This window comes from Macaca fascicularis, chromosome 13, assembly GCF_037993035.2.
Source record: "Macaca fascicularis isolate 582-1 chromosome 13, T2T-MFA8v1.1".
Lineage (NCBI taxonomy): Eukaryota > Metazoa > Chordata > Mammalia > Primates > Cercopithecidae > Macaca > Macaca fascicularis.
In genome coordinates, this window is record NC_088387.1 from 82,760,436 (window position 1) to 82,784,773 (window position 24,338).

The 24,338-nt window shown below is 37.0% G+C and overlaps 1 protein-coding gene across 10 annotated transcripts in view; it reads left to right on the forward strand.

Annotated features, from left to right (window-relative positions):
• Nucleotides 1-24,338, forward strand: part of MAP4K3 (mitogen-activated protein kinase kinase kinase kinase 3) — a 189,325-nt gene that overhangs the window by 49,985 nt on the left and 115,002 nt on the right. For 5 of the 10 annotated variants that reach the window (XR_006691463.3, XM_005576048.4, XM_005576050.4 and 2 more), the window contains exon 2: nucleotides 10,946-11,003. The exons of 2 other annotated variants lie outside the window; for them this stretch is intronic. Coding sequence is in view for 4 of the 8 variants with exons in the window: in XM_005576048.4 (XP_005576105.1) it covers nucleotides 10,946-11,003 (58 nt within the window). In the remaining 4 variants the exon portion in view is untranslated. Of the gene's footprint in view, nucleotides 1-9,268; nucleotides 9,316-10,945; nucleotides 11,004-24,338 lie in introns of those variants that run through there. 3 more of the 10 variants (XM_045368606.3, XM_074011927.1, XM_065527159.1) reach the window with 2 other exon arrangements.

Genomic DNA, 24,338 nt, shown 5'->3' on the forward strand with positions numbered 1-24,338 from the left:
ACTTGATTGTAATGTTATGTATCTTTTAATTCCTAAAGTTTAACTTCTGTGAATTTAATTTGGTTTTTCATAGTTTTTACTGCTCTGGTGGTTTGTTTCCTTTTGTGCTTGATAATTTTGTTTTAAGCCCATATCTGTCTAATAATATTATATAGTAATTTCTTGGAGTATGGGTATAAGATGTGTTTATCTACAGAGAATTTGTTTCTCCCTCTGCCAGGTGCCTTGTGTTACCACCAACCCAGAAACAACTTAAATTTATTTCTTGACTTGAGGCTCCTGGCCCTCGAAATCAGTGTAAATTTTAACCCTATACTTAACTGGGGGCAGGCTTGTAATTATGGATTTCCGGGGAAGATACTTCGGTTCTAGTGAAGGCCTGATTTGAACAAGTTGCCTGTTGTGGACAGAGCCCTTTTCCCCAACCTACCTATGGGGAGTGACTCTTCAAGGGCATTGCTGGTTTTATGCAGTGGTCTCAATTTCAGCTTTCACATCTAATAAAAATCAAAACTGAAGTCCCTAGATTCCAAGTTTAATCTAAGGTCATGGCTTGAACTTTTGTTTACAGCTCTGATTTTATTCAGTAAATACATTTAATAGATTTTTAAAAGCTGTTTATACTACATCTCTTTGTGCCACCTATGAATTTCTTTGCTTGTGAGTTCAGCAGTACATGTAAAAGAGTGTTTGTTGTATCTTGTGTACTATTTCCAGATATTTGTAATGGATGGATATTTTATATCTAGTCTAACTTATTTTCGAAAGTGAAATCTTGGAAGATGTTTATGCCCATTGGGGTCTGAGTACCACTGGGCTAGAGATGCTGCTGCTATCGCTTCTTTAGTGCAAAGTTGGAATTGGCTACCTGATCTCTTATCTTTTCCCAAACTCAGTGCTACTGTTAAGTTTTATCCATATTATTGGTTTGGTCTGCCATTTACCATTTAGAAGTGTTACTGATATGGAACAGGTCCATTTTTGAATTCCAAAATTCAGAATTAAACTTTGAAATACAAATTGCTGATATATTGGAACTGTCTGTATGCCTATTACTCACAGTTTATTTTCCATGTCGATATCCAATTATTATCTGCTAAGTGCATTTTTTGAAAGTTAATGATAGCCTCAATCTTTTTTTGTTTTTTGTTTGTTTGTTTGTTTTTGTTTTTGTTTTGTTTTGTTTTAATTAGGACTATGTAGTCCTAGAAATGTAGATCTTTAATTATCTGGTTTTAAGAAACAAAGAGCCATTCAAGTTAACTTAAGAAAAGAGAGGCTATTGTAAAGATACATGATATATGGAACTAGAAAGTTGTCAGGAACTCAAGGCAGCTTGGAGATCTGCCCTTTTCTCATGGTCTCGTGATTTTCTCTTTCCACCTGTTGAGTTCTTTGCTCTTTACTGATTGTCTCTTCATTGCATCTTTTCTATTTCTTCAAAACTTCACTTTATGCCCAAAGCCCTGCGTGCTGTGACACTGGCATGTAGCATGGTTTCACAGTGAGTTACATTGCATGGTGGTGCTATTTCTCAGTACTTCCAGTTTCAGACATTTTAGAGTTGTGCCATGTAATACAGTTATCACTAGCCACATGTGGCTTTTAAAATTGAAATTATGTATAGGATCTGTATGCTGATAACTGCAAAGCACTGATGAAAGATATCAAAATCTAAATAAACAGAGACACCTGCCACCTGCCAGCCGTGTTCATGGATTGGAAGACCACATAGTAAATATGTCAGTTCTTTCCAAACTGATCTATAGATTTAATGTACTTCCAAATAAAAGTCCCAACAACAGATTTTTTTTTTTTTTTAACAGACAAGCTGACTCAAATTTATATGGAAAGGCAAAGGACCTTTGTTGCCAAAGCAACTTTGAAAAAGAAAAAGTTGGAGGAATCACAAAATTACTGTGATTGTAAATTTAAAAGTTACTATAAAACTACAGTAATCGGCCAGGCCTGTGTGGTTCATGCCTGTAATCCCAGCATTTTGGGATTGGGAGGCCAAGGTGAGTGGATCACCTTGAGGTCAGGAGTTGAAGATGATCCTGGCCAACATGGCAAAACCCCATCTGTACTGAAAATACAAAAATTAGCTAGGCATGGTGGCGTACCTGTAGTCCCACCTACTCAAGAGGCTGAGGCAGGAGAATCACTTGAACCCAGGAGGCGGAGGTTGCAGTGAGCCGAGATTGTACCACTGCACTCCAGCCTGGGCAACAGAGTGAGACTCTGTCTCAAAAAAAACAAAACCAAAAAAATTACACTAATCAAGACTGTATAGTGTAGGTAAGAGATAAACACACGATTAGTAGATCAATATAGATCAACATGGGGTCCAGACATAGATCTACACAAATATAGCCAATTCATTTTTGACAAAGGTGGAAGTCAATTCAATGAAAGGAAAATTGACTTTTCCACAAATGATAAGAAAGAGTTGGACATATACATGCAAAAAAATGTACCTAAACCTAAACTGTATACCTTACACAAAAAATTATCTCAAAATGTATTATAAAACTAAATGTAAAAACATAAAACTTTTAGAAGAAAATATTTGTGACCTGGAGTTAAGCAAAAAGATCTTGGACATGATACCAAAAGCACAATTCATAAAAGAAAACTATTGATAAATTGGACTGTATCAAAAATGAAAACCTTTGCTCTGTGTATTTGTTTGGTAGGGCTGCCATAACAAAATGACACAGACTGGGTGGCTTCAACAGTAGAAATTTATTTTCTCATAGTTCTGGAGGCTGGAAGTCCAAGGTTAAGGTGCCAGCAGGGTTGGTTTCTCCTGAAGCGTCTCTCTTTGGCTTGCAGATGGTGGCCTTCTTGGTGTATCTTTACATGGCCTTTTCACTATGCATGTATATCTCTGGTATCTCTTCCTTTTCTTAAAGGGATATCAGTCTTGTTGGATTAGGGCCCATCCATATAACTTATTTAACCTTAATTACCATTTCAAATGCCTTTCCTCTGAATATAGTCACGTTCTAAAGTACTAGGGGTTAGGACTTCAACATATGAATTTGGTAGGGAGCACAATTCAATTCATAAATTTTGCAAAAAAACACTGTTAACAAGAATGAAGAATAAGTTACAGACTGAAGAAAACATTTGACTGGGCGCAGTGGCTCATGCCTGTAATCCCAGCACTTTGGGAGGCCAAGGTGGGTGGATCACCTGACGTCAGGAGTTCGAGACCAGCCTGACCAACATGGTGAAACCTCATCTCTTCTAAAAATTCAAAAAAAATCAACCAGGTGTGATGGCAGATGCCTGTATTCTTAGCTACTTGGGAGGCTGGGGCCGGAGAATCGCTTGAACCCAGGAGGTGGAGGTTGCAGTAAGCCACTATTGTGCCATTGCACTCCAACCTGGGCAATAAGACTGAAACTTCGTCTCAAAAAAAAAAAATAGCAAATCATATATCTGACAAAGGACTCATATATAGAATACATATATATGAAGAACTCTCATAACTCATCAGTAAGAAAATAAATATTCCAATTAAAACATGGACGAAAGACTGGAAAACAATTTATCAAAGGATGGCAGGTAAGCACATGAATAGACTAAGAGCATCATCAATCATCTGGGAAATGCAAACTAAAACCACCATGAAATAGCATTTACATACCTATTAGGATGGCTGAAATAAATACAATGCCAACTCTTGGCAAGGATGTGAAGCAAGTGCAACCCCACCGTGTACTGCTTCTGGGAATGAAAAATGGTACAGTCACTGTAGAAAGTTGGGCAGTTTCTTATAAAGTTAAACATATACCTACCATATGATATGATCTAGTCCCACTCCTGGGTATTTATGTAACCTGTATACAAATGTTTACAGCAGCTCTTCCCGTATTTGCCAAAAACTGAAAATAACCCAGATATCCTTCAACTGGTAAATGGATGAACTGTGGTAAATCTATACAGTGGAACACTACTCAGCAATAAAAAGGAATAAACTAATGATATATGCAACAACTTGGTGAAAGAAGAGTCTCAAGATGTTATATAATGAATGAATTTATATGGCATTCCCAAAAAGAAAAACTATAGTCATAGAGAACATGTTAGTGTTTCCAGGGTTTAGGGAGGATTATGACTTCCATTGGAGTTTTTGCAGTGATGGAACTTTTCTATTTCCTGATGGTGGTGGTGGTGGTGGTGGTGGTGGTTACATAATCTAATATATGTGTTTAAATTACTAGAACTGTATCTTTAAAAATCCATTTTATTGTCTGGTAGTTAAAAAAATTAAAAACTCCAAATTTTAAATATTTCATTGTATACGCACGTATAATCAAACAAAATTCAGTTTTTTACTTGCACTGGCCATATTTTAAGTGATCAATAGGTACATGTGGTATGGGGCTAATGTATTGGATAGTGCAGATACAGATCATTTCCATCAATATAGAAAGTTCTTTTGGACAGTGCTGGGTTTTGTTTTGTTGTTGTTGTTGTTGTTGTTGTTGTTGTTGTTTTGAGATGGAGTTTTGCTCTTGTTGCCCAGGCTGGAGTGCAATGGCGCGATCTCGGTTCACTGCAGCCTCCGCCTGCTGGGTTCAAGCAATTCTTCTGTCCCAGCCTTGCGAGTAACTGGGATTACAGGTGCATGCCACTACGCCTGGCTAATTTTTGTATTTTTAGCAGAGGTGGTGTTTCCTCATATGGGTCAGACTGGTCTCGAACTCCTGACCTTAGGTGATCCGCCCACCTCGACCTCCCAAAGTGCTGAGATTACAGGCGTGAGCCACCATGCCCGGTGTGAGCCACCACGACCGGCTGACAGTGCTGTTTTAAAGCAAGGATCAGCAAACTTTGTCGATAAAGGGTCAGATAGTAATACTTAAGACCTTGTGAGCCATATGGCCTCTGTCTCAGCTACTCAACTCTGCTATTGAATTTTTTTAATTTTTAATTTTAATTTTAATTTTTTTAGACTGGTCTTGTTCTTTTGCCCAGGCTTGAGAACAATAGTGTGATCATAGCTCACTACAGCCTTGATCGCTTGGGCTCAATTGATCCTCCTCCCACTTCAGCCTCCCGGGTAGCTGGGACTATAGGCACATATCACCGAGACCAAGCCTAGCTAATTTTTGTATTTTTTGTAGAGACAGGTTTTCACCATGTTGCCCAGGCTGGTCTCGAACTCCTGGGCTCAAGCAATCTGCCCCCTTTGGCCTCCCAAAATGCTGGAATTACAGACATGAGCCACCACCTGTGCACCAGTAAAACTTTATTTAGAAAAATAGACATGTTTGCTGATCCCTATTTCAGAGAATTTGCCCTGTTTCCTATTTTCATGTCAGCTCAGGATTTATTGGTAGAGTAACCTTATAATTTACCATCCAAATTTAATAAATTTTTAATTGTTTTAAGAGTGAACACAGGCACTATTAATAATTTTACTGGTACAATAGGCATAACCAGGAGTACTCTGGGCAAACCAGAGATGAATGTCATTCCATCAGTTTTCCTATGAATTGGTTGCCCTTGTAGTGGACACATACCTAATGACATGTTTTGGCTGTTTTCCCCATCCAAATTACATCTTGAATTGTAATTCCCATAATCCCCACATGTTGTGGAGGAGCCTAGTGGGAGGTAATTGAATCATGGTGGTGATGACCCTCTTGCTCTTCTCATGATAGTGAGTTCTCATGAGATCTGATGGTTTTGTAAGGGGCTTTCCCCGCTTTTGCTTGGCACTTCTCCTTCCTGCTGCCACATGAAGGACGTGTTTGCTTCTCCTTTTGCCATGCTTATAAGTTTCCTGAGGCCTCCCAACCCTGTGGAACTGTGAGTTAATTAAACCTTTTTCCTTTATAAATTACCCAGTCTCAGGCAGTTCCTTTTAAAAGCAGCATGAGAACGGACTAATACGCCTAGTCTAATCAACTATGGGAAAGCGAACATGAAACCATCCCTTCAGCAGTGAGTATGGGTTATCCATTTTCTTCGGAAAGGGAGTAGTTCAATGGGAGGTACCCTGAGGTTTGGCTAGCCTGGTACACTCAAAATAGTCTCTATTTTCTGTCCCCAAGCCTTTGCTCATGCTTTTCTTTCTGTGCCCTTTCCCCCATCCCTTTTCTGTGTTTTTCGTAATTCAGGCCATCTTTTCAAACCTCTGCAAAAATGGTATCACTTTCATGCAGTCATTCCTGTAATACCTTTTCAGGCTTACAAGTTGGTAGTTACATTTTATAAAAGTCAGTAACGTAGTGCTTTAAACTGGATCCCCAAACCTAGTTGTGTATCAGCAGTACCTCAGTAGCTTAAAATATAGAATCCTGGGTCCCATTCTTAATCACTTGACCTAGAATTCAGAATTTATAGCAATATTTTGTTATTGTTTTGTTTTGTATTTAAACTCCTTGTATGATTTTTATATAACCGGCTATCTGATTCAGTATTTGGAATCTGTTGATTTAGGCTGAAATTATTTTATATAAACATTGACTTTTAGAGTTAGAAGGAATCTTAGAAATAGCCTATTTTCACCTTAATGTCTTTAAATTGTGGGCAGAGGGGTCAGGAAGCAGACACAAGGGAAATTACTTACTTAGATCCCATTGCTGGTTACTGGCAGAGCCAGGACTAAATGTTGTTAGCTGTCATTTAGACTTAGATTCATATTCACATTGGACATCCCCTTCTGTATAGTAAGGTTTCAGTACTCCAAGGGGCTCAATACATAGTAGATGATGGTCAGATGTTTTACTAATAATGATTGTTTCTAACCCATTTTATATAGCACCTAGCACATTTTTTGGCTCTTAATGATTGCTGCTTGAATGTGTTGTTAACCTTCAGTTCACTCTCAAGGAATGCCTTTCTGATAGTTGGAGATAATTCCCCAATCAGCATGAAATCATCTCAGAAAAATTCTTCCCAAAACTAGTTCCAATCTGAATGGCCTCTAAAAGGCTCACTGAATCAAACTAAATTCTGGTACAGCTTTGAAAGTTGGTACTTTCCAAGAGCCCCTCTAAGCAGAGATCAGTCTAGACCTGTAGGATTTTCCTCACCAGTCCATTTTCATTTTAGAAAGGTTACCCAGAATCTGTGGGAGTATGTGGTACGGGATGTGTATAATGAAGTAAGGTGTGGGACCAAGGTCAGGAAAAGGCTTGTGGGAAGTGGTGGTAGCCTAAGCTGAGCTTCAAAGGATTTTTGTTAGGCCAGGGGAGGGACCTGGAATAAAAGCGTGGATAGCTTTGGGAAATGGCAAGTTGTTTAGTTGGGCCAGAGGATAAAGTACAAGTTAGGGAGTGACTAGAAATATAGATGGGGGCCAGATTAAAATGTAGTATTTCACAATTTCATATCCACAGGCAAAATAATGAAACTGAAGCCCTATCCGACACAGTATAAAAACTCACTCAAAGTAGATTATAGACCTAAATTTAAGAAAACTGTATAACTTAGAACTCTTAGAAAAGAAAGTAGGAAAAAAGTATTTGTGACCTTGGGTTAGGCAAATGTTTCTTAGCTGCAACATTAAAAACACAAGAAACAAAAATTAATTAAGTTGGACATCATCAAAATGAAAAAGTTTTGTATTTCAAAGGATACCCATAAGAAAATGAAAAGAAATCTTGCAGAATGGGAGAAAATATTTGCAAATCATGTGACTGATAAGGGATTTATATCCAGAATATATATAAAGAACTCTTACAAGTTAACAATTTAAAAAGAATTTAAAATGGACAAAGAATTGAATAGACAGTTCTCCAAAGAAGATATTCAAATGGAAAATTGAAAACAGGTCCACACAAAAATGTGTATGCTGATGTTTATAGCACCATTATTCATAATAGCTAAAAAGTGGAAACAACCCAAATATGGCATTTCCATACAATGGACTACTGTTTGACAGGAACACATAAATGAGTTTGAGACATGGATGAACCTGAAAACATTACACCAAGTGAAAGAAACCACAGTCACAAAGGACCACGTATTACTTGATCCCATTTACATGAAATGTTTACAGTAGTCAAATCCATAGAGATGGAAAGTAGATTAGTGGTTGCCAGGGATTGAGAGGTGGAAGAATAGGTAGTGACTGTGAATGGTTCTGGGGTTTCTTTTTGAGGTGATGAAAATGTTCTAAAATTAGTTAGTATAATTACATAACTCTGAATATACTAAACACCACTGAATCATACACCGTGAAAGGGTGTACTTAATGGTATGTGGATTCTGTCCCAGTAAAGCTCTTATAAAAAGTGCTGTATTTAGTGAAAGCTTTAAATACTCTGACAGGGAATTTGGATTTTTGTCTTTAAAGCAATGATGTGTACTCTTGCGAAGTTATAAGTCGAAAACAGCATGATGAGAACATCGCTGTGGGAGCGTTTGAAGAATGGTGGTCAGATCAGTGTTGCAGCAGACTAGATCTAGCTGCTTAGAATATTTTATCCTGTTTTCTGCCCTTAACAAGTATGAACATTTTATGTTACTAATTCTGAATTCAAAATTTTTAACTTTATACATGTTAATATTTTATAATTTCTATTCTTGCTCTCCTTTTTAAAAAATGAACTGCTCAGGGTGATTGAGAAAAGAATAGCAGTTGCAGAATGTTAGAGATAATACTGATTTTTAAATTTACCTTTGTGTGTAACCTTGACTACTGTCAATTTAGAGATAGCAAAATATGACTTATTTTAGCCAGAAGACCAGGATTCTTGGTGAATCATAATGCTTTAAAAACCCTTTATTAATAAACATGGATTTTTAATAAAGAAAGGCTTAGAAGTGAAGTTTCTTAAGGGCTTTTTAATTATCTCTTTCCCCTTCTTTTTGTGAAATATCTTAATACTGCCAAATAAATTACATATTGGAAGATATTTCTAACATGGTAGAAGGCAAAAGAACAGTAATCATTTTAGCTCTATTTTTTTTAAATTAACCCTAAAAAACTGTAATTTAAAAACTGTTAGTCTTTAGAAAATTCTAGACTGATTTACCATTTGAAATCATTGTATTCATAAGTCAACCCTACAGTAAATATTGACCTTGGTAAAACACTCATCAGTAGTTAGTGTCATAATTTTTCTGTTAAATATTATGCTGGTGTTAACTATTCGTAAATCTATTTTTAGAAGAGTACATTGTGTACAGCAACCATTTTGGACAAATACTGTGTAGCTTGTAAATAGAGTGTGTGCCCTCCTGTGGTCATTGGTAACAAAAATCTCAGCTATAATCATCCTAGCTTTCTGAGTTCACATTTGTCTGCTCTTCCATAGTAGAATCACCCGTACTCTGAATTTCTTCTCAGTAAGTAAAAACCATAGCATGATTTTTAAATGGTGGCAGTTGTCTTATTTGGAGGAGATGCTAAAGGAGAAGCCTACTAGAGAAAAAATATCAAGGTGTGAGGAGAGGCAAGTAGTTGTGATGGTGCTTGAAAAGCTTTATGACTATTATACCTGAATATTTTTCAGATACACTCTGCCTCCTTTACAGAATGCTCCCAGAATGATATTCTGGTTTTATTTCTATTTCATCATTTATATATCTTTTTTCCTCGAGAAAGGAGCAAGTTTCCAGCACTGTCTATTTGAAACATCTATCCCATTTTATGGAAATTAAGTTTAATTTGAAATAAGTGTTCAAATCTCTTTTGTACTGCCTTGAGTGTTTTATTAGTTATGGGGATTTTGTTTGAAGGAACAATTGTTAAATGAATTTTCCCTGCATATTTTATTAATTTATATGAGATCTTTTAATATCTTTGTTCTTCTTAGGGTTAAATGGTTAAATTTTATATTTTCAGCAATGACTGTGTCTCATATCTTAGATCCTTGGCTGGTATTTTTAGTGCCCTAGTATTCTTAGAAGAATTCCACTATTAATGGTATTATCACCTCTTGCCAGGTGATTCACTGATTTTCACCAATCCATTAATAAGAGAGTGTTGCAACTAGGAATAATTTTGGTCACATGAATGGATCTTTCTGTGATCAGGCAATGGCATGTATTGTTCTTCACTGGTGGTATGAAAATTTATTTTTAGTTAACAGTTTAGAATATCAAATTGAAAGTTCTGATCCAATTATAAAACATTTTAAATTGACAAAGACTGCCATTTTAATATAGTTTCTGCTTATTTATACATGTATTATATAATATATAATATTTATTGTGTTATAGGTACACATAAATACACATAATATAATTATGTATACTTATATACATAATTATACAGTTGTAAATGCCAGGAATCTAATAATATAATTTGATTTTTAACGTGGCTTACAAAATAGATTTGTTTTGCATTGAACTACATGTATTTGACTGTACCATCAGGTGTGTTTAAAAGGATGCAGGGGGCCTGTTTTCATAATTATATACAATATTGTGTTAGCCTTTCATATCCTAAAGCTTTTAAATGAAAAAATGTAGGCTAGTCAATTAGTTCAACTAGCCTTTGAGTGAATAGCAATACAGTGTAATACTTAAAGGCTCAGACTGGAGTTAGACCGCCTGGGTTTGAATCCCAGCACTGTCGACTCACTGGCTATATGACCTTGTTAAGTTCTTTTGAGTTCTATGTCCTTTAGTTTCCTCACTTGCAAAATGAGAATAATATCTACCTATTTTATAAGATTGTTGTGAGGATTAAATGAATTAATATTAAAACATTTAGAATAGTGCCTGGCACATCCATACTGACATCTAAGTGTATATTAGCTGTTAGTATTAGTATTGCCAATATTAAATTTTACATAAATGTTGAAATTTATTGTGAAGTATAAACTTTGTTTTGTAAATATAAATTACATTTGCATTTCTTTTAAAATATTTTTGTGTAACAGAAAACAAACAGTAAGCTAAAGTGAAATTTTGTACACTTTTTATGAAAACTTTCTTCACAATAATCCTTTTTTCCTTTTTTTTCTTTTAGGCACGGAATGTTAACACTGGTGAATTAGCAGCAATTAAAGTAATAAAATTGGAACCAGGTAAATTATTTGAAGTTCATTTTTTCTTATTGCTAGAAAGCCAGGGGATATCTTACGGCTTATTTTAATGATGTTTGGTCAACATTCTCTTGTTTTCCCCAACATCTTCTGGGATAAATACAGCTACTTGTATGCTCTTTCCTCCAGTTCTTCGAGTTCTGCATACACACACCTTGCTCAGTTCTTCCCTGAAAAATAACTGATAATTGAAGGAGGAAGGGGAACTCCTGAAAAGACTTTGTTCTTTCTGAACTCAGTTGAGCTAACTTGTAACAAGCTGATAGTGGTTTATTTCCAGGCTAATGTCTTGTGGTTCAGTGTGATGTCGTGGAAAAAACAGAACCGAAATTTGGGTAGTTGTAGTTCAGTTTGTCTCCCACTCCCTTGGTCTGTGAACTTGGGCAAATAGCTTCATGTCTCTGAGTCTCCCAGTTTTCTCGGGCAATCTAGCCTCCACGTTCTGTATTTCATTGATATCTCAGCAGTTGTCTACCAAATTGAGCAGCTTATTGTAAAGCCCCTTAAGACTACTCCATATTTTTTGTTTGCTTCAACTGTGTTCTTTGAATTCCTCCTACTTCCCTCAAAACCCACATTTTTCTTAGCTAATTACTCACTCTTTGTTTACTCTCTCTTAGAAACCCCTTCCCACCCTTTCTTCTGCCCACCATAAGCAAGTCTATAATTGTGCTAGTGTCTAGACCGAGTTCCACAGCAATTAGTGCCTTTCTGATGACTTCTTCCATTACAAGCTGATAATAAGAGTTTATTGGTAAAACAAGTTTCAGTTCTAGTATGAACAGAAATCCATTCACAGACTTTGCAAGAATGCAAAAACTTTTTCTTTAAAAAAAAAAAAAAAAAAAAAAGGCCAAATAGCCAATACTTCAGGCTTTGTAGGTCGTGTATCGTCTCTATATTCAGTTCTCTCTCTTTCCCTATAGTTTGCTCACCCCTTACTTAGAGCATCAATAAGCTTTTTAGAAGTGATATTAAAATGAAAATTTAAGGATGTACTGATTGACTGTGATCAAACCACACAGAAATATAATGAATTTAAAAAATTTTCCAGCTATACATATTTACAGATTTTATGTAGTCATTATATTCTAAACATCACAAGACAAGATGTTTGTCTTTTTTCTAAATCTCCTACTCTTCAATTTATAAGAAATTTTAGAAGGATATTTGAAGTTGTTGAAATATTAGCTACAAAAAGAAATTTGGCATTTAAAGCAGGGCCTTCATTTTTAATCATTAAGAAGTGACTGTGTTACTTAATGAAATGGTTCTAATGAGAAGTATTTTGTATATACATCATTCCCTCAAATCACCTGAGTACCTTCTCTTTCAGGAAGCCTTCCCTGACCCTGGGTCTAATTAAGATGACTCCTGAGTGAATAGCTCTGCTGTAGTGCTGACCATAGCTATATTGTCATTCTAGAGACTTGCCTTTCTTTGTTTCTAAGTTTTAATCAAATTTGTGCCCCCAGCACTGAACTTAGGACCTGGCACATAGTACCCATTCTGTACATCTTAAAATTTCCTTAAAAAATAAAAACTTGAAAAAGCTTACTGTTCAAGTCAATTATTTTCTGTTCATGAAATGTTGTTGCACTGTCAATCTTTTTTTTTTTTTTTTTTTTTTTTTTGAGACAGAGTCTCACTCTGTCGCCCAGGCGGGAGTGCAGTGGCCGGATCTCAGCTCACTGCAAGCTCCGCCTCCCGGGTTCACGCCATTCTCCTGCCTCAGCCTCCCGAGTAGCTGGGACTACAGGCGCCCGCCACCTCGCCCGGCTAGTTTTTTGTATTTTTAGTAGAGACGGGGTTTCACCATGTTAGCCAGGCTGGTCTCGATCTCCTGACCTCGTGATCCGCCCATCTCAGCCTCCCAAAGTGCCGGGATTACAGGCTTGAGCCACCGCGCCCAGCCTTGCACTGTCAATCTTGAACACTGCCGTGTATATATTGATCAATGTATTAAAAGTAGAATATACAACTATACAAAAGGAAAAAAATAAAAATCATTCATATTCTACCACCTGGAGAAAACAAGGATTACCACCATAAATATGTTTCATCTATTACAGCTACCCATTTCCCCCTGCCACCAGTTATTTTGATCCCTTAATCATATAATGTTAGCCCATAGTATTTCTGTGTATATACCTAAAGTATAAATACTCAAAATATAATCACAAACAGGAACCCTCATACACAGCTGGTGGAAATGTAAAATGATGCAACCACTTTGGAAAACAGTTTGTGACTTCCTTAAAGTGTTCAACATAAATTTGCCATAATGACCCAGCAGTTCTACTCTTGCATATCTGCCGACACAATGATTGTCATGCACAAATGTTTATAGTAGCGTTATTCACAATATGTCTCAAAATTGGAAACAATCTTAACTGCCCATCAACTGGTGAATGAATATGTTGTGTTTATACAGTTGAATACTATTCAACAATAAAAACAAGTTGCTGATACATGCTGTAACATAGGTGACCAAAATGTGCTAAGTGAAAGGAGCTAGACACACGAAACTACATACTGTATGATTTCATGTGAACAGTTCAGAAAAGGCAAATCTGTGGTGTCAGAAAGTTAATCTGGTGAGCTGGGGACAGAGGGGTGGACTAACAATTATTGGACGTGAAGGTTCTTACGGGAATAATCTAGTGATGGTTGTACAACTTGGTAAATTTACTAAAAACACCGTTGAATTATACACTTGAAATTGCTGAACTATCCGATTTAAACATATGCCTTAATAAAATTATTAAAGATATGTAACTAAAACCATTAACAACGTTACAGTTCCCTGTTAATAAGACCTACACTTAGCAAATAGTTGCTATGTTATATCTATAGGTTCCTGCTTAATTTCTTTTTATCTTTATTCCTTGTAACTTTCTGTTGAAGTAACTCCATCGTTTATCCCGTAAAATTCCCCTCAGTCCGGATTTTGCTGATTGCCTTCCTGTAGCATCATGTAATATATTCTTTGGTGAATTGATAGATAGCTCTAGAGAACTGAGTAGACTCCGATTTTATTTGGGGTATGGAGGAGGGAACTACTTCACGAGTGGTGTTATGCTCACATTTTTCTAAGGTAGAGGGGGGTGTGTGTGTTTAAGAGACAGTCGCACTGTAGCCCAGGCTGCAATGCAGTGGTACGATCGTGGCTCACTGCAGTCTTGATCTCCTGGGCTCATGCTATCCTTCTGCCTCAGCTTCCCAAGTAGCTAGGACTGCAGGCGTGTGCTACCACACCCAGCTAATTTTTATTTTTTGTAGAGATGGGGTCTCACTGTGTTGCCGAGGTTGCTCTTGAATACCTGGTTTCAAGCGACCTCTTACCTTGGCCTTCCAAACTACTAGGATTACAAGCATGAGCCACTGTGCCTGGCCTATATTAGAGTTTTGATGGCCAGTCTTCTACTTTTTGGAAACAAAAATTAAGTCTGAAATAGTATAGTGCAACATGTTGGATTTTAGGAATTTCTATCTATAGTTTGTTACTTTCTCCTTTTTTTACAACTGATAAGCAATTTGAACCTGAAGCAAAATAAAAACTTACTCAGACATTTTGACCAAATTGTTTAAATGTGAAGTTACTCCAAGGTGTCTGACTTTTGCTTCTCATCTTATTCATGCAGCTTTAAATTTTAAAAAGTTTATTTATTTATTTATTTGTGATGGGGTCTTGCTCTGTTGCCTAGACTGAAGTGCAGTGGCACGATCTCACCTTACTGCAACCTGTGCCTCCTGGGTTCAAGCGATTCTCCTGTCTCAGCTGCCTGAGTAGCTGGAATTTCAGGAGCGCACCACCATGCCAGGCTAATTTTTGTATTTTTAGTAGAGACAGGGTTTCACCGTGTTGACCAGGCTGGTCTTGAATTCCTGACCTTAGGTGATCCACGCACCTCCGCCTCCCAGAGTGCTGGGATTACAAGCGTGAACCATCACACCTGGCCTAATTTATTTTTTATTTTAATTACAATTTTTTTATTGTTTTGAGACAGAGTCTCGCTCTGTCACCCAGGCAGTGGCGTGATCTTGGCTCACTGCAGCCTCCACCTTCTGGGTTCAAACAATCTTCATGAATAGCTGGGACTGCAGTCATGCACCACCATGCCTGGCTAATTTTTGTATTTTTAGTAGAGACAAGGTTTCATCATGTTGGCCCAGATGGCCTTGAACTCCTGGCATCAAGTGATCCACCTGCCTGGGCTTCCTGAAATGCCGGGATTACAGATGTGAGCCATTTTTAATTTTTTGAATACACAGTAGGCGTATATATTTCTGGGTTACACGAGATACTCTGATACAGGCATGCAATGCATAATAATCACATCAGGGTAAATGGGATATCCATCACCTCAAGTATTTATCTCTTGTGTTTCAAACAGACCAGTTATACTCTTCTAATTATTTTCAAATGTATAATTGGATATTTATGTATTTTTTTTACTATAGTAACCCTGTTGTGCTTGCAAATACTAGGGCTTATTCATTCTTTCTAAGTTTTTGTACCAATTAACCATCTCCACATCCCTTCCACCCCACAAACCCTGTAAGCTTCCCAGCCTATGGTAACCATCCTTCTACTCTCTATTTCCATAAGTTCAATCGTTTTGAGTTTTAGCTGCCACAGATAAATGAGAACATGTGATGTTTGTCTTTCCGTGCCTGGCTTATTTCACTTAACATAATGACCTGCTGTTCCATCCGTGTTGTTGCAAATGACAGGATCTCGTTCCTTTTAATGGCTGAATAGTACTCCATTGTATATATGTACCACATTTCTTTATTAATTCATCTGTTGATGGACATTTAGGTTGCTTCCAAATCTTGGTTATTGTGAATAGTACAGCAGTAAACATGGGTGTGCAGATCTCTCTTTGCTATGCTCATTTCCTTTCTTCTGGGTATATACCTAGGAGTGGAATTGCATGATTGTGTGGTAGTTCTGTTTTTAGTTTTTGGAGGAACCTCCAAACTGTTCTCCATAGTAGGTGTATTAATTTACATTCCTACCGACAGTGTGTGAAAGTTCCCTTTTCTCTACATTCTCACCAGCATTTATTGCCTGTCTTTTTGATAAAAGGTATTTTGAATAAGGGGAGATAATATCTCATGGATAGTTTTGATTTGCATTTCTCTGATGATCAGTGATGTTGAGCACCTTTTCATATACCTGTTTGCCATTTTTATGTCTTTGAACAAATGTCTGTTCAAATCTTTTGCCCATTTTAAAATTGAATTATTAGGGTTTTTTTCCACAGTGGAGTTGTTTGAGCTCCTTACATAATCTAGTTGTTAATCCCTTGTCAGATGAGTAGTTTGCACATATTTTCTGCCATTCGTGGGGTTGTCTCTTCTCTTTGTTGATTGATTGTTTTGCTGTGCAGAAGCTTATTAATTTGATGTGATCCCATTTGTCCATTTTTGCTTGGTTGCCAGTGCCTCTAGGATATTGCTCAAGAAATCTTTGCCCACACCAATGTCATAGAGATTTTCCCCAATGTTTTCTTGTAGTAGTTCCATAGTTTGAGGTCTTAGATTTATGTCTTTAATCCATTTTCGTTTGATTTTTGTATATGGTAAGAGGAAGGGGTCTAGTTTCAGTCTTCTGCATATGGATATCCAGTTTTCTCAGCACTGTTTATTGAAGAGACTGTCCTTTCTCCAATGTATATTCTTGGTATCTTTGTTGAAAATGCATTCACTGTACGTGTCTGGATTTATTTCTGGGTTCTCTATTCTGTTCACTGATCTATGTGTCTGTTTTTCCAGCAGCATGCTGTTTTGGTTACCATAGCTCTGTAGTATAATTTGAAGTCAGGTAATGTGATTCCTACAGTTTCTTTCTTTCTTTTTTTTTTTGCTTAGGATAGCTTTGGCTATTTTGGGTCTTTTGTGGGTGCATAAACATTTTAGGGTAGTTTTTTCATTTTTGTGAAGACCGTCATTCATATTTTGATAGGAATTGCATTAAATCCTTAGATTCTTTTGGGAAGTATGGACATTTTAACAATATTGATTCTTCCAGTCCATGAACATGGAATATCTTTCCATGTTTTTTGTGTGTGGCTTCTTCAATTTCTTACATTAGTGTTTTATGTTTTCATTATAGAGGTCTTTCCTTTCTTTGTTTAATTCCTAGGTATTTTATTTTATTTGTAGCTATTGTAAATGGAATTTCTTTCGTGATTTCTTTTTCAGATTGTTCACTTTTGTTATTCGAAAGTGATACTTTTTTTTGTATATTTATTTTGTATCCTGCAGCTTTACTGAATTTGTCAGTTTAGTAGTTTTTTGGTGGAGTCTTCAGATTTTTCCAAATGTAAGATCATATAGTCTGCAAACATGGATAATTTGACTGCTTTCTTTCCAATTTGGATGCCCATTTATTTCTTGCTCTTGTCTGAATGCTCTACCAAAAATTTAATATATAAATATATGTAATATATATTATATGTGTAAAAGGGGTTAATTCAGCAAGAAGATCTATATATAGACAGATAGATGTGTGTGTGTATATATAAATATATATTATATATAGAGAGAGAGGAGATATATATATAGAGAGAGAGAGACTGACCTTCTTAGATCTTACAGTTTTTGTTTTGAAATCTATTTTTTCTGATATAAATATAGCTATTCCTGTTCTTTTCTTGTTTCCATTGGCATGGAGTATCTCTTTCCATCCCTTTATTTTAGTCTGTGTATCTTCATAGGTGAAGTGTGTTTCTTGTAGGCAACAGATCATTGGGCCTTGTTTTCTTATGCTTTCAGCCACTCTGTTTTTTGATTGCAGAATTTAGTTCATTTGCGTCACATCAGTGCTCAAAAAGTTTTGGATTTTGGAGCATTGTGTATATCAGATTTTTGAATTAGGGAAATTCAACCTGTAGCAGCAAGAGTTTAACATTCCACTCTTTCCTGGAGAATCCAAGTCACTTTGACATAGAGAACGAGTCTTGATTTACGCCCCAGATGGCAGAGCTTCAGGTGAGAGACACAGTGTTCACATCCATCATAACTTTGTTACTTATAAGGAAAAAGAACCTTGGGTTCACTTTGTAATCCAATCCTGAAGTCAGCCCCTTTACATACAGCTCTCCTTTGCTCTAAGCCTGTCAAAACACCACTTCATTTAAATTTCATCTCAATTCCATTTTATTTAAAGTATTACAAAAACTCTGTATTTTCCTTGGGTTAGATGCCCTAAGATTTATCTGGCGTGTGGTTTTCCTCATTGCAATGGGTCGGTAAACGTGAATTTGTCAGATGACAGGTTTGTTCCTACAGTCTGTGGCTGATCCAGCTGGAACACTGCCAATTCTTGAGACTTCTTTGAATAAAAATAATTAAAAATGGATCAAGATGAGAGCTATGGCAGAGCTTGCTAGTAGAATAGAACATATATATATATATATATATATATATATATATATATATATATATATGCTTTGGGGCTTTATTTTCAAGTTCTGATAAGTTCTTTACAAGTTCTGATAAGGTGTTATTATATAAATAAGTTATAGATCTGGAATCTCTTTTTGGGATTTAAAGTCAGAATTTAAAAGTTGCTTGTACTCATTTGTGGTATTGTTTGCAGTACTAGTTAATATGATACAGATGCAGATAGATAACAGTGATTCATTAGGTAGAAACTCATAGGAAAAACTCTTCTAAATGGGGAAACTCATTCCTTTTCCAACACAATGAAAACTACTGAGATTGATAAACAGAGAAACTTGTAGTGAGAAAATAAGGTATTATACTTTGTTTCAGTGAGAGCAACATGCATTAAATTGTAAAGCCAAATTTTAAAAGTGTGAAAAAGTAACAATAAGACGTTATTCTACTATTTTTTCATGAACCTCCAAAGTTAAATGTTACGGAATATTCTCTCCTGCCAGCCTTTGACATTAGTGTTTTTCTTTCCTGAGAGTTAGTAGAGGTGCTTTCTGCCTCCTTATCTTTCATGATAGAGCGACGAAACATTGGGGATATGATTTATCTGGTGCCTTTTCCCATCTCCCTTGCGTGCTTTTGTGGATCCCTTGCCACTGTGTGCTTTTTCAGTGCTGCCTTGTGTTTATTGCCATCATGAATAGTTGTTACATCATTCGTGATAATTATTCTTCAAAGATTAATCATGGATTGCTTAGCCACTCTTAAATATATTGGAATCATCCTATGACTTGAGGCTGACTGGACTGGACAGATTGGATATTTACACATTGAATGGTAATAATGCTCCAAAATAAAAAAGCAACGGATAAAGGACTTTTTGTTTCGTTTGTCTGCAATGTATTTCTTATTCTCAGTCCTCTGTATATGACCAGTGATTTGGCTTCAAGGATGTTTATTTAGCACTTAATTTAGTTAGAAGGAAGATACAGAGATATAGTTCCTTCCTTCAAGGAACTTGTTATCCAGTATGATAACTAGAGTGTTTATGTAAGTCACAGCCTAACTACAGAGAATCACCCATTGAACAGAGTGTGTGTGCATATGTAGGTGGTGGTGCTGGCAGTAAGGAACGGTGATGGCTGTGCCTAGAAAGACTTAATTCCTGGGTCACTGAAGATCCGCCTTTGACTGTTTACTCTGAAATACTCTGGTCTGGGAATATCTAGGTAGGATGCTATGTGAAAGGACACACATAGTGCAGAGTGGCTGATATATCCTGACTTATACTTGGTGGGTTCCATAGAGGCTGTGAATTCCATTTCCCTTGGGATGGTTAAGGAAGTAAAACTTCAGATGAGCCTTCAAGACTGGCTAGGATTTTGCTAGTAGAATAAGAGAACGGAGGGTATTCCACATGAGGATAGATAAAAGCAAAGGTAGTATGGAAGTACTAGGCCTGTTTGGGAAGTTGTAGTTTCATTTGTCTAGAGCGGTATGCTCTCTGAGGGCATGGTGGGATATAAGAAGTGGAAAACTGATGATAAGTTTATGGAGAGCCTTAAATACTAGCCCAAAGCAACCAGCTGCAGTGGCTCACACCTGTAATCCCAGCACTTTGGGAGGCCGAGGTGGGCAGATCACCTGAGGTCAGGAGTTCAAGACCAGCCTGGCTTGGTGGCACGCACCTGTGTTCCCAAGACTGAGGCAGGAGAATCGCTCAAACCCGGGAGACGGAGGTTGCAATGAGCCAAGATCACGCCACTGCACTCTAGCCTGGGTGACAGAGCAAAACTCCATCTCAAAAAAAATAAAAATAAAAATAAAACTAGCTCAAAGGTTTAAATTTTACCGTGTAGACAGTGGGATTTTGTTTGTTTTTACAGGTTAGTAATATGATCAGAGTATAACTGTAAGAAGATTCAGTGTACACAGGCAGATGGGAGAGAGACCCTGCTGGTAAGAAGACATATTACTGCTATGACAGCCATACTTGAGTTACAGGCAGAGGGAAGGAATGGGTGACTGCATGAGATTTTAGGGTGGATAAGACTTTAGACATGATTGATAAATTTACAAGGGATAAGGGAGAGGTACAATATATGTCAAAATTGAGTTTATGGGAAGAATAGTTTTGTTGTATTGTTTTGATTTTAGGAACTCATTTTCGTGAGTTTTATACAGCTATGGTTTATGCCTATGTAACCTCAAGAACAGATCAGGAGCTGCTTAAAAAAAATGTCTTTAAATCAGGTCTGGTGAGAGAACAGAAAGTTGGGAGATTAAAAATGTCCAAAATTAGAACTATTTTATTTAACTTTTTTTCTTTTTGGGGATTTTTTTTTTCTTTTCTTTTAGAGACAGGATCTCACCCTGTCACCCAGGCTGGAGTTATAGTGATGTGATCATAGCTCACTGCAGCCCCAACTCCTGGGATCAAGCAATCCTCCTGCCTTAGCCTCACTACTAGCTGGGATTAACAGGTGTGCACTACCACACCAGGCTAATTTTTTAGTTTTTTTTTTTTTTTTTTTGTAGAGACCGGGTCTCACTGTGTTGCCCAGGCTGGTCTCAAACTCCTGGCCTCAATCGATTGTCCTGCCTTGCCCTCCCAATGTTCTGGGTTTACAAATATGAGCACTGTGCCTGGCTAAAACTATTTTGAACAATGTGTCACTGTTCTTGTTGGTGGGCATGATAAAAGCAGAAAAATTTCTGCCCATTGTATTCTTCACTTCCCTTAAAATCTACATTATGCTCTATTTTTCCCTTTTCTGTCCTTACTCCAAAAACATTTTTTGAGTCTCCTGTAATACTTACTTTACATATAGAAACTGTACGGATGCTGCCATAATTTTTAGTAGGTGGGAGGGATATACTCCAGAGGATTTTCACTAGAAATTCACTCCTGGGTTATGCGTACCTTCCTTATTTTAGGCCTTCCATCAGAACCACTTGGGTAAACCTGGCTCTCAAAAGAGCTGGATCAGGTAAGAAAAGGAGACCCAACAGGTTTATAGGTCAGGAAGCTCAAGTTAAGCCCTCCTTCCCTGACTCCCTGGACACAATCCATTTGCACTAGAGAATGTTTTCTCAAATAGTCCTTTAAAATAAGAAAGGAGTGGAACTGGTTCTTCGGGATGAAAAAAATCTTAATTCATTTTATGTATAAAACACAGATATATATATATGTATATATGCATAATACATAAACATGCAGAGTATCTGTGGTATTAAAATTTCATGGGGGAGAGGCATTAAGAAAACTGAGTTGGGAAACACAGCGTTAGGGTAGAAATTTTTTCTTTTTGTCTTAAAGATGAGGTCTCACTGTGTTGCCCAGGTTGGATCGAACTCTCACCTCAGTCTCCCAAATATCTGGCTACAGGCTTCCAACACCGTGCCCAGTTCTAGAGTAGGACTTTTTTTTAGGGAGCCAGGGCCATGGTTTCTTTCTTTCTTTTTTTTTTTTTTTCCCCTTTTCCTTTTTTGTATTTTTGTTGTTTTGTTTTTTTGTTTTTTTAGATAGAGTCTCACTCTATCACCCAGGCTAGAGTGCAGTGGCACAGCCACAGCTCACTGCAGCCTCAACCGCCCGGGCTCAGTCAATCCTCCCATTTAAGCCTCCCAAGTAGCTGAGACTACAGGCTCACACCACCATACCCAGCTTATTTTTAATTTTTTTCTACAGATGAGGTCTCACCACGTTGCCCAGGCTAGTCTGAAACTCCTGGGCTGAAGCAAACCACCTGCCTCAGCCTCCTAAAGTGCTGGGAGTACAGGTGTGAGCCACTGTGCCTGGCTTCTTTTTTTGTTTAGATAGTTTGAGCAAGGGAATTTCTTCTTGACTTTGTGAACCCAAGTGTCCATTCAGTAACAATGTATGTAAATGTAAGTGATACTTAAGCATTAATCAAGAACACTTAGTAAAATACAGCCAAACACATAAATGGGATCTAGGTTATTTTTATCAGGTGAAGTATTTGAAGGGTGGTTTTCTTTATTCTCATTTCTGAAAAAAATACGAATATTGCTCTTATAATGATTTTTTTCATTTGTTTTGAAATAACTAGGAATCAATAGAATTATTAGACACTTCCTTTGTATTTCTGTTATTGATCAGGGCTTTAATATTTCTTCAAAAAATTCAAAGTTGGGTGCAGCTTTTGTGGTTTTAGAAAAATTTTTTCTAATTTTATATTGTTATTACTTAAGCCAATTTCTTATCTTTTTAAAGATTAGCCAGTGGGTTTCAAGATACCCTGATAATTTAATGTAGTATTTCAGAGTATTTCCTGGTACTCCAGTAGTTTGAGACAATAATTGACAACTTAAGAGAAGTTGGAATGTTAGCCATAGATTACTGTATAAATCAAAAAATAAAGTTCCAAGGCCTCCCAGCCATCTGAATGAACCCCTCCGCTGGGCCAAAGGCATTCTGAAGTTACCCTGAAAAACTCAGGCGATGATGGAAGTGGAGGTGGAACATGCCTCATTACACCATCTTCCCTTTTGGAATTCAGGGAAAGCTGACTGGTATTAACATCAATGCAGATCTTATGTCTGATGAGAAACATTTATAATGTATTCTCTCTGAAGCCTACTACCTGGAGGTTTCATCTGGGTGATAAAACCGTGGTCTCTGCAACCCTTTATCACAACCCAGACATTCCTTTCTATTGATGATAACTGTTTAAGCCAATTGCCAATCAGAAAATTTTAGAAATCTACCTCTGACCTGGAAGCCACTACCTCCACCCCCACCCCACCATCCTGCTTCGAGCTGTCCCACCCTTCTAGATCGAACCAATGTTAAGTCTTAAATATATTTGATTGATGCCTCAGCACTCCCTAAAATGTATAAAACTAGGCTGTACCCCAACCACCTTGGGCATATGTTCTCAGGTCTCCTGAGGGCTCTGTTATGGGCCATTGGTCACTCATATTTGGCTCAGAATAAATCTCTTCAAATATTTTACAGAGTTTGACTCCTTTCATGAACGACTGAAGTACCGTTAATTTCATTTATTGTTTCTACCATAGGAAATGGAGTTTAGAAATTATGTATTTCGAATGACACCGCACATGAAATTAAAAGTTAATTTGAAATTGACTTTAAAACACTTTTACATGTAACATACATGTATGTTCTCACTTCTTTGTGTTTGAAATAGAATGGAAATGGAAGATTTGAGAATGAAGTACCCATAACAATGGCATGAGAAACCTTGTTTATTTTTCATAGTCTTAGCTTAAATTTTTCTCTGGGCTATAGGACATTTTAAAAATTACTATGGCATAACCCAAAAATAAAATTCTAAGCCCCCCAGCTGACTGATGGACGCTGTCCTCAGCCAAGTGCATTCCAAAGTTAACCTGAAAAACTAGTTCAGGCCATGATGTTATCATCATAATGAGACTCCACATTCTCATTATACCCTCCTCCCTTTGGAATTCAGGCTCAGCAGACCAACATTAACATTTAAACAGAGATCCTAAGACTAGTGAACAGACTTTTTGTAGCAATAAGACACCAAATTCCATCCTGACTCTAGTATAGCATCACATGACAGATAGCAGGCCCTGCAAGAAATTGAAGTATTTTATCCCAAGTATATTTCTTTGATATATTTTGAAATGGTCCTGCAAAGCTATCTCTTGTGGGGGAAATCTGTATTCCATAGAGAATTCATTTTCCTTTCCAGGTCTTTTTCCTGATCTAGGAGAGAATTAACTGAGTCTGGCACTTTATAGGTCTAACAAAATCTCTGAAGTCTGCTACCTGGAGGCTTCATCTGCATGATAAAAGCTTGGTCTCCACTACCCATTATTTTTATTTTTATTTTTATTTTTTTTGAGACAGAGTCTTGCTCTGTCACCTAGGCTGGAGTGCAGGGGCGCCATCCT